General features: G+C 36.2%; 3 protein-coding genes across 4 annotated transcripts in view; 1 reads left to right on the forward strand and 2 right to left on the reverse strand.

Moving 5' to 3' along the window:
- Nucleotides 1–31: 31 nt before the first annotated feature.
- On the reverse strand, nt 32–869 carry LOC111487300 (vacuolar iron transporter homolog 4-like). The gene has a single exon (XM_023134677.1). The coding sequence runs from the start codon at nt 754–756 to the stop codon at nt 109–111; it is 648 nt and encodes a 215-aa protein (XP_022990445.1). The 5' UTR covers nt 757–869; the 3' UTR covers nt 32–108.
- Nucleotides 870–6,097: 5,228 nt separating this feature from the next.
- Nucleotides 6,098–8,063, forward strand: LOC111487272 (transcription factor VIP1-like). Its single transcript, XM_023134636.1, has 4 exons — nt 6,098–6,862; nt 6,980–7,112; nt 7,380–7,464; nt 7,548–8,063. Exons 1-4 carry the CDS (start codon nt 6,264–6,266, stop codon nt 7,718–7,720), a joined length of 990 nt encoding a protein of 329 aa, XP_022990404.1. The 5' UTR covers nt 6,098–6,263; the 3' UTR covers nt 7,721–8,063.
- A 92-nt stretch (nt 8,064–8,155) lies between these two features.
- LOC111487232 (serine decarboxylase) overlaps nt 8,156–11,098 on the reverse strand; it is a 4,534-nt gene continuing 1,591 nt past the window's right edge. The window contains exons 3-5 of one of the 2 annotated variants that reach the window (XM_023134571.1): nt 10,808–11,001; nt 10,584–10,720; nt 8,156–8,898 (exon numbers count right to left, since the gene is read on the reverse strand). In XM_023134571.1, the coding sequence (XP_022990339.1) occupies nt 8,329–8,898; nt 10,584–10,720; nt 10,808–11,001 (901 nt within the window). In that variant the 3' untranslated portion in view covers nt 8,156–8,328. The remainder of the gene's footprint in view (nt 8,899–10,583; nt 10,721–10,807; nt 11,002–11,098) is intronic. The other variant, XM_023134570.1, reaches the window with a different exon arrangement.

The following is an 11,098-nucleotide window of genomic DNA, read 5'->3' on the forward strand; positions in this document are numbered from 1 at the left end:
TTTTTTTTTTTTTTTTTTTTTTTTTTTTTTATCTTATGTATACAAAATAAACTAATTGTTTAGCTACGTTAAGTTCCCGTTCGAGTCCTTTAAATAATATTAGAACGATTAGAGTCCACTTACTCCGATTAGCTTTGTTAATCCGAAGGTTATAGCCATGGCTAGCCAACCTCCAACTAACACTCGGATGGACGACTTAACCGGTGATGCTTTTCCAAGGACCGCGCCCAACGACCCGAACACGAGGAGAGCCAACGTTACTGCTGCGACAACCACACCAAGCCTTACCTTATATTCTCTTATAAAGGAAGCTGCCAACACTGGCACCATTGCTCCAATAGAGAAAGCCAAGGCAGAGGCTATAGCGGCTTGAAGTGGGTTAGGCAGTTTTTCATTACCTTTGCTCTCTTGGCTTTGGCTTTGCCCATCTAGATGGCTACCTCTTTGTAACTTTTCTCTCTTCATTTGAGCTACTTCAATGTCTAATTGTGAGTAAACCGACACGAACTCGCCGATCGCCATACTACACGCACCGGCAACCAACCCAGCAAAGCCGGTCAGGATCATGGCCTTGATGTCTTGTTTCACGGCTCCAACTCCCATCATAAGCGACGCGGTCGAGACGAGCCCGTCGTTGGCACCGAGCACGGCAGCACGTAGCCATTGGGCACGTTTCGAGTAGTCGAATTGCTTGGTTTCAATGTCGGAGGGGGATTGTTGCTCCAAATTGCTTAGGTTTACCTTGTTGGGCTCCATTTTTGAAGAGAAAAGCAATGAAGTTTGAAGAAGAAGAAGAAGAGGAAAGGGGGAATTGTGGAAGACACACGCCTTAAAGAGAGTATTTATGGAGGAAAAACAAAAGCTTTTCATTTGGGGTTTGAAGAATAGACAACAAAGTGGAGTTCACACACAACAGCCACTTAAAGAAGGAAGACAGAGAACATAATTAATGACAAAAAAAGAAACAAACTTTTATGTTATTTATTATTATTTGTAATGGAGGCATTAATGATTCAGTGTCGTGTCGTTATTCTGGATGTTTGTGAGATCCCACGTCCACTGGAGAAAGTAACTGAGAACGTTTGCTTAATCCACCACTCCTATATAGTATGTGAAAGTTCCTAAATGATGTGTGAAAGTTCTATAGTACGGTAATAAAACAAATATTTAGATATTTGTCTTTAATAAAATATTAAATATGAGTGTGGAAACCTCTCTCTAAAAGTCGTGTTTTAAAATGAATCATTGCTTATGAGAGTCTGAAAACCTCTTTCTAACAGTCGCATTTTAAAATCGTGAGATTGATGATGATATGTAACGAGCGGACAATATCTACTAGTAGTGAGTTTAAGCTATTACGAATAATATTAGAGCTAAACACTGGGGGCGGATGCTAAAGAAAACGTTAGGCTCCCAAAAGAGTGGATTGTGAGATCTTGGAGAGAGGAACGAAATACTGCTGCTAAGGGTGTGAAAAACTTTACCGAACGAACTAAAACAAACAATATCTACGAGTGGTGGGTTTGAGCTGTTACATTATCAGTTGTATATTCATGAATTTTGAAAGTTTTCAACAACACCCTTCAATAAATTAAAAAAAAATGATCTTACCGCGTATTTTTTTTGGTACTATATTATTAAAACTTTTAAAAATCCAGAATATTTTTTTATTAATTTAACGGAAAAATATATAATTTAATTAAAAAAAAAAAAGAGTTTTTACTTTTCTAACCTTGAGACTACCGCATGATATTTTAAATTTTAAATTTTAAATTTTAAATGAATTATTTAGGATTCTAAAAAAAAGTTATTCAAAAGTGATATTTAGGAAATTAATTAAAAAATAAATAAAGAAAAAGAGTGGAAAAATGCAAATTCTATCCCCTTTGAAAGGGTAAAAAAGGGCTAACATGAGCTGATGGATCAAACATGGTGGCTTATGCCTCACATTAAAAAGGTTAATTAAATATTATTTTTTTTATTTTATTCAAATATTATTATTTTAAACCGCTACGTGAAGAATATAAGCCAGATGAATGAACGAACAAGCCTAACTTTTATGACTTAATGCAAATTTTCGAGTTTTCGGTAAAAGAAATTGAATATTAAGAATATATTAAAGAAATATTATAAAATTAGAAAAATTAGAAAAATTAAGAAAGCTTTATAAAACGAATCATTAAGGGATTTAAGCTTTAAAAACATAAAAGTGAGATAAATAAATAAATAAATAAATAAATAAATACATTAATCCCACCTTTGGATCATCTTTTTATTTGCCGACGGTGACTTTTTTTTTCTTTTATATTTTTTTTTATCTAAATAAAAAGAAAATTAATAAAGGGGTATGTTTATATTTGAAAAAAATCGAAAGAAAAGTAAAATAATAAAAAAGTACGAAGAATTAAAATATTTGATAGATGTGTTCGTATGAACACATATCCAACCAACTTAGGTTACAGTTCTTGTCCGATTTGTTAGACGAACACGACTCTCGTTCCACAATGGTATGATATTGTTTACTTTGAGCATAAGTTCTCATGGCTTTGCTTCATACCAATGAGATTAGTATTCATCACTTATAAACCCATGATCATTCCCTAAATTAGCCAATGTGGGACTTTCATCATCCAACAAAATTTAGTTTATTACGCATCGTCGTTAGTCTCACAGTTTTAAAACGCGTGTTTCAAGAGATTTTCATACCTTTGTAACAAATGTTTTGATCACTTCTCCAACTCACGATTTTAAAATGTTTTGTTCTTCTCTCTAACTGATGTGAGATCTCACAATATACTCTCCTTGGACCACTTTCCTCGCTGACACACAGATTCTGATATTATTTGTAACAATCCAAGTTTATTGCTAGCAGATATCATCCGTTTTGGCCAAGGAAATGTTTTCACACTCTTGTAACAAGAAATGTTTCATTCTACTGTCCAATCAATATGGGATCTCACAATAATATAATAATATCATGACTACATATTTCAAATCCTTAACAACAATTATAATTTAGAATATAGTTTTTTAATAACAAAAATATATATTATTAATTTCAATAAATCACAACGACCACTAATTTTGTTTTTGTTTTTTTGTTTTTTTTTTTAATAATGTAAATAATATTTAAATAATTTGAGAAAACAAAAATAATATTGGAATGGTGAGAAGGATTACACCAAATGTGGAGACTAAGGAGGGTATCATAAAAAATAATTGAAGAGTGTGCAATCCACGTGACCACCACCAACTATACCATTATCTTATTCAACCAAATCCAACTTTTTTGGCCTTTTCTAATCTTATTAATCCATCCATTCATTCCTTCTTAATCTTACCCAAATCATGATCTTAATATAAGTATTATAAAATTAATTTGACTTGTAAGTATAGTTAAGCCTTAATTATCGTTATTTAGTGGCTAACGCCTGTATTCAAATGTGCGATGATTCTCGATTTTAATTATAAAAATTGATGTGACTTGTAAATTATCTCTTAAGATTTTTTTTTTTTTTTTAATTATAATTGAGTGGAAAAATATACGATGGTAAAGTCTAGATTCAAACATGTGTTATGTGAGCTCGGAAATATAAATCGAATTTATTCTTGGCTATATGTTTAAAATTTTTAGATTTAACCATGTAGGAGGTTGAGGAGTCTATGACCGTAGTTGGAATTGGACTTGCACGAGCAACAATCAATTAGGAAGTGTCTAAACCACTCGAATGTGCATATTTAGGTCGTTTGAGTAAAGTCTGTAACTTTTTCTCACCCTTCATTAGGTGGTGCTTGTGTGTGGTTGTGCTATCAGAAATCGGCCTTGAAGATCTCGCCTTACCTACGAGCTAACAACTGATGGTTGTTGGTCATGATTACTACTAAAAAACTCTAATGAAGATGAATATTTCACATGGAGAAGTGTGCATCTTTTATCTTGGGTGTTTTTCTATCGTGCGACCTGTGGTCCTATTTTTTCAGGGCGGGGTGCGTGAACTCTGATTCGATTTGGATATTCAATCTCGCCAACCCGGCTCCTTAAACCTTCCGAGGTTATTGTCGGTTGAATTTTTTTTTTATTTGATTGGTTTCAAGAAATAAGGCCCAAATTGAATTGGACCATCCTCTGTCCTTGGATCCATATTGGGCTTCAACGAAAGAATCACAAAAGTAGATTGGGTTTCGAAACAGGCCCACTAATTGAAAAGCAATATAGATCTTTTGGGCTTTGGCCCATTATACACATAATGGGCTAAGTACATTTTTATTTTTAATAAAGAAATTACTTTCTTTTTTTTTTTTCCTTCAACACTTTTAATCTATTAAATAATTGTTATTTTATTATTATTTTTTTTTTGTTAACCTTTTTAAAATATAAAATATTAAATAAAAAAAATAAAAAATAAAAAATAACACTTTTAGCCTCCATAGCTATAGTATATGGTGGTAATCCCTTTTAAAATAACATGAAATATAAATTAAATTTTCTTTTACGTTCATTTCGGGGCTTAGTATCTCGCTCACACTCGTTCTTCTTTCCAATAGATGTGGGACCCCCAATCAACCCCCTTTGGGACCAACGTTCTCGCTAGCACACCGTCTAGTGTCTAACACCCTTTGGGGCTCAGCTTCTTCGCTGGCACATTCTCCGTTGTTCGGCTCTAATACCATTTTTCTAATTTTTCAACATTTTCTTTTATATTTTTCTTCAGTTTGTGGGGTTTTTTCTCTTCTACACACTATCTTGAAATTTCATCCTTAAGACTCTGAATAAAATCCTGAAAGTTTTGGCTCGATAGGAAATATCGGGTATCTAATACCTCGTCCAAACTCGAGCGTTACAATATGGGTCTTGCCAAGTATGCATCATTTCGTACATAAGTGGTATCACTTACAGATGTATCAACCTTAATCTAAACACTTTACTGCAAGTTGGGACCCTAGAAGAGTCGTAGAAAGAAGGGAACACGAATATATTGTACATCGTTATTCCTTTTCCTTTCATTTCATATCTAATGAATTACACACGAGTCTCAGAGTATATAGCATCAGTTTTAATACAAGATTAACATTGAAAAAAATCATCACGACATAGCATATATCATAATCATCATGTTACTAGATTATACAATATAGCACACGTCATACTATTCATCTAACCTACTTACCTCAATAACAACGTAAAATATATCGTCTTTGAAGCAATATGAACTTCTACATAACTCAATAACGTCTAGTCATAAATCCTACACTAAACTTTTAGTAATACAAAATTAAGTCAAATGTATATAGTTCGGTCAAATTTATTTGTCTTAAATATGAATAAAAAAAGTTATTTATTTATAATTATTGTTTCTACCTTAATTCATGAATGAAGTCTAAATGAAGTCATGTTGTCTAATCTTTAATGGTAAGATGTCAATTTAATTCATGGATTATAAGTGTCGGTAGGGATGGAAACACCTCAATCAATGTCTAACCTAATTGCTCCAATTTAATTACAACTATATATTATAATTTCAGGGCTAATTATTCTATCATCGAAACACTTCAAGGGTGTATGGTCTCGAAGTTGGTAGCTCAATTGATTAGACTTGGATGACTTGCAGGTTTCGATCTTCAAGTGGCTGGGTCTCGAGGTAGATAGCTCAACTGTTAAACATTGTAGATCACGACACGAATTAATATGACACTGTATCAACTCATTTTAGTCTTCTATACATAATAACTCAATTTGTACTTTAAAATACAGAAAAACATTCTATGCTCGGCTTGACACTATGATGTCCCACATTAGTTGAGGAGGAGAACAAACCACCATTTATAAGGGTGTGGAAACCTTTCCCTAGAGACGAGTTTTAAAGCCTTGAGGGGAAGCTCGAAAGGGAAAGTCCAAAGAAAACAATATCTGCTAGCGGTGGATCGGGGCGGTTACAGACACCACTAGGTTGAAATTTGGATTGTTTGAATTTGGTCTTTACCTATGGAATGATTGTTGAATACTTTTTATTTTATTTTCTCTTTGTTTTTTTACAACTGAAATAACTTCCTCCAAATTACACAATACCACCAAAAATTGATAATATGAAAGCAAAGTAATGCCCACTTGTTCCCCTTATTGTGTTTTTGACCCTTCATTTTAGAAAATTACGATCTCACCCCACTAATCCCGCTATAATAGCTTCTTCTTCTTCTTAACCATGTCCAAAACTTGAGCTCGCTCAGCTGCTTTCTTTCTCCTCTGTAGTTCATCTTAAGTTTTGATGATGGATTTGAACTTCACCGCCCGGAAACCGCCGCAGACGGCGACGAGGATGGACATAGAACAGATGCCGGAGACTCCACAGCGTGGCTATCACCATCGCCGTTCTCACTCCGATACATCTTTCCGCTTTGCTAATTTCGACGATCTTCTCCTCTTCGATCATCCCGACCACGATTTATCATCTTCCCTTCGTTCTCCCTCGCCTTCGCCGTCTCCGACGCCGGTGGGCGCTCGTATGGCCCTCGATTCCTTCAATTCAAAGTCCCCTGACGACGCCTCTGCCTCGAAACCTAAAGCTAGTAAGGACACCTCGGCTTCAGACTTCTTTGGTGCTCACTGCCGGAGTTTGTCGATGGATTCAGACTTCTTCGACGGCTTAGGGATCGCCGGAGACGGCAGCGACGGTGAGGTACTTGGCGGGAGGGTAACGGTCGGGGAGAAGAAGATCGGTCGCCATAGGCATAGCAATTCCATGGATGGCGCTTTGACCTCGTCGTTTGAAGCTGAATCCACCGGCGTAATTGATTGCTCCAAGAAGGCTATGGCACCTGATAAACTCGCTGAGCTTGCTTTGATGGACCCTAAAAGAGCTAAGAGGTTGTTCATCCGTCATTTTCTGCTTGGATTATTGAATTTATGAGTCGCTGTCTATAAGCCAGTTTTGTTAAACATTGATTAATTCATGATCGGTTTGGGATTAATCTTTCATTTCAGGATCCTGGCGAACAGACAATCTGCTGCACGATCCAAGGAGAGGAAAATACGTTACACAAACGAATTAGAGAAGAAGGTGCAGATGCTTCAATCAGAAGCGACTTCCCTTTCTGCACAGGTCACTGTATTACAGGTATAGCTTCTATTTTGTTGTAGCTTAAAGGGGAAGGGAATAAGAACAATAATCTTTTATCTGTTCTTACTTTACAAGTCTCACGGGTGGGCTGTAGCTATCAACTGGACTTGTTAATTTGTTGTGCTGATGGAGGAACTGGTGACCTTGACTTTTCAAGAACTGTTGAACAGATAATAAGGCTTTACAATTTGTGGGTTTCTTGATGAATTAGAAAAGGTGGGAAACTGTTGATTAAATCAAGCCTTGTAATCTAATATGGTGCAGAGAGATACCACTGAATTGACTACTGAAAACAGAGAGCTTAAACTAAGGCTGCAGGCCATGGAGCAACAGGCCCAACTCAGAGATGGTATGTGTGATTCTTCTTCATCATTCATCTTCTTATTTACTATGGCTCATATAAAAATGGTAACTTGAGGTTGTGGATTACAGCACTGAACGAGACATTGAAGGAGGAAGTGCAACGGCTGAAGATAGCTGCAGCTCAATTGCCTGTTGCAAATGGCAGCTCGTTCAACATTGGAGGAGGGGCGCTACCCCCTCAATTCCATACTCTCCAGCCATCCTTGCATCAGTTTGGCAACTCTCAGAATCATCAACAGTAATAGCTACTGCTGTGCTATGATTCTCCACCATCGCAGCTTCTCGGAGCATACCAGCCACTCCCGGTCAGTTATCAATCTTCCTGGAATGGCTTTTCCTCTTTTTCCTGAGTAACATCTTCAGCTAATCCATTACTTGATATTTTATTTTGAAAGCTAAGGAATTGTAGCAGCATGTGTCTTCTACATTTGAATTTGTATTGAGTATATTTGTAAAAACAAACAAATACATGTGTATAGAAAGCTGTATTATCTCTTTGATGATTGAGGATCGTATTGTACTACCACTCAGCAAATAATAGGGCCTCTCTCTTCTTTATGAGCGACCAAATCATATTTCTTGTTATGGACGAACTGTTCTCCTCATTTAATACCCTGAGAGAGATCAGATATTTATTCAACAATTATTTGGTTCAGTATCTACAAATAGATAAATAGTGATGAGGGAGGAGTTCTAGAACATACTATTATTCATTGAAACTCGGGAATAATCGCCTACAGCTGTTCATTAATACTCGAAACACACGACCATAACAACCAGAATTCAAGTGAATCTAGAGTTTCACTAGAAAATAAGCAACGTAACATAATAAAACTACAATAAAAGCATATCAAGTCCTGTGCAACTTACAAGCACAGTTTTCCTTTCCCAACTCTGCTGCGAGGCAAGGAGGTTGATCTTTGTCTTCAGCATACCAGGTTGAGCGTTTTTCGGTCAATTCTGCTATGAAATCATCCAGCTTCTCTTGGATAACATTGGGCATTACCACAACATGAGCAATATTTCCTTCGCATGCTAGCTGCCACCTACGAACAAACTCTTCATCTCGGGGTCGTTCAAACACGACGGTGCTGCTAAGTTCATTCAGCATTGCGCTAATTCCTGCGTCAAGAAGCCGGCCTTTCAGGTAGTGTGCATTTCTGAGACACTTCTGAACTTCCTTTTGAAAACCTGTATAGCCTTTTCTGTTGAGGGTGTACCAAAGGAAGATAGGAGCATGGCCATTCCGGCTTCCCATGATTGTGGCATCTCTTGAGGCTAGATACTCAACATTCCTTGAGAGGGCATTTATATGATCCAACCTTGTAAGCTGAACACCACAAGGCATTGGACATCCAATGAACTTGTGACCTGAAACACTAACACTTCCAATGGGCTTCTTAAACGAGACCTTTGGTGCCTGCTCAAAAACAACACTAGTGAGCCAGGATGGATTACAGAAATTCAGATTGAAAATTACCAGCAAAGAAGATGAAAAAAAAAGAGATAACGAGTTCTATATTTGCTTTCATTTCATGTGAGACAACAGTGAAGGGGAATGTAAACCAAAAGATAATCGCGAGTATGTTTTAAAGCTTTAACGTGTATGAAAATAATTCAGCCGTTCACTAATCAAATGTTAGTACAAAAAGTAGTTCAAATAGAGGGGCAAAATTTTACATACAATTACATTTTTTATCCATATAATCTTTCAATTCTGAAAGTATAGGTGGGAGAGAGACAAAGTAGAGAGACAACTTTAAAATTCTAATGTTTTTATATAATTTCCTTCACATAAGACGAAGTAAGAAGGGTTCCTTCTCCATTTTGCCTTTGCCTAGCAACCATTAGTTGTGAGATTTGGAAGACTGGGTGAATACTTGAAGTGGGGAGCAAAAATCTTATATACTACCACTAGATCGAAGGAATGGCATAGCTTTAACAGATAGGGGGAAGTCTAAATTCCCACATTATTACTATTACCAAAGGAACTCCATAACCAGATAAGTTTGTCGCCTAAACTGAGACTCTCCTTGATATCCACTGACTCCCTTTGATATCAAAACATTTTGAGCAAAAGACAATAATAAATGATATGAACACTAAGGTTTATAGAAGGTTAGGAAGTATGCTAGGTTCACTAGGTTCTACCATAATAGGGCCCAATCACACTATGAAGAAGAGTTTAAACCTAGCTTATAAGAAATGTTATCAATATGCTTAACACATGCAAGTCAAACATTGTTTTCGAGGAGATAGGTAGCAAGAAAGAGGTGCATAATGTGCAAGAATCTAATAAATAGTTCAGGCCAAATCCTAAAGATAGTTAAAATTGTTTGATGATTATGTATGATATTAAGTAGTTGGTCATTTCTGACCAAGTCAATGATGTTTAGCTAGTCATTTTAGATGATCGGCCACAACAAGATTGATGCAACATCCAAACTCTAACCCTGATAGTAGGAATGGTGGTGAATCTTGGACAGTGGGAGAACGTTTGGTCCAGCAATATTGTGTGAGTGAAGAAGAGCAATGCTGCCTTCAAAGCTCTTTCATCAGGCGTATGATGATGACTGGAAGCCCTAGCCACCTTTGTGCTTGCAGATGCAGTATGAAAAAGAGAGTATACTTTGGAATAGGTGAAGGTAAAAAGGTAAAAAGGTACAAGTAACATTGATAGGATAGGAGGCCACAATTAGCAACCAAGAACTACGGTAAGATAGGAAAGTAGCAACTGCACAAGCAACCACCCTTTCTGAAATAATTAGAAGGCAGTCGGTAAAACCCAAAAGAAAAAAGGGTGCAGTAACTTGGTCTGGAAGAAAATAGATATGTATAAAGAATCATAGAGGGATGAGGGTGGTTGTGTGAATTTTAACTAGCATTTAGAGCGTAGCTCATTGGAAAGGCTCCAAGGCATAGGACCCAAATTGGATAGTAACCAAGTTCCTTCAAGTCAGTACACAACCTACAAGAATTTAAATCTTATGGATGCAATTAAGCTTGAGCACGGGGCATTTACCTTGTGTGAGATGTAAAGAAAAAAACAGCGAAAGTCTGAACATGCCCTATCGAAAATAGTAAGTAGGCAAAAAAGTCACTTACACGTTTGACAAAAGGCATCATAAGTCCAAACAATGCCCCATCACAATGAATATAGAACCGATCATTTGAGAATCCACATTCGTTGAGTGTTTGTATCACAAGATCAAGATCATCCACGGCTCCTTTCACAGTGGTTCCTGTAACAAGAATTCCCTCAATTCCCACCAATAAAACGAATATGATCCCCTTTCTAGTTGCAAACATGAAGAAAAAAGAGAATTTACCAATATTGACATTGAGTATAGCTGGCTTGTCTTTGTTAGCAAGCAACTTAAGTTTAAGGTCAGCACAATCGATCTCACCAGATGTCAGAGTTCCAACCTTCACACAGTCCATTCTATACATTCTAGCCGCTTTGAAAACGGAATAATGAGATTCCTGAGAAGCATATAGAATCCCATCGGGCAAAACTTCTCTCCTACAAAAAAAAAAAAAAAAAAAAAAAAAAAAAAAAAAAAAAAAAAAAAAAAAAAAAAAAAAAAAAAAAAAAAAAAAAAAAAAAAAAAAAAAAAAAA

The sequence above is a fragment of the Cucurbita maxima genome, unplaced genomic scaffold (genome assembly GCF_002738345.1).
Source record: "Cucurbita maxima cultivar Rimu unplaced genomic scaffold, Cmax_1.0 Cma_Scf00012, whole genome shotgun sequence".
NCBI lineage: Eukaryota > Viridiplantae > Streptophyta > Magnoliopsida > Cucurbitales > Cucurbitaceae > Cucurbita > Cucurbita maxima.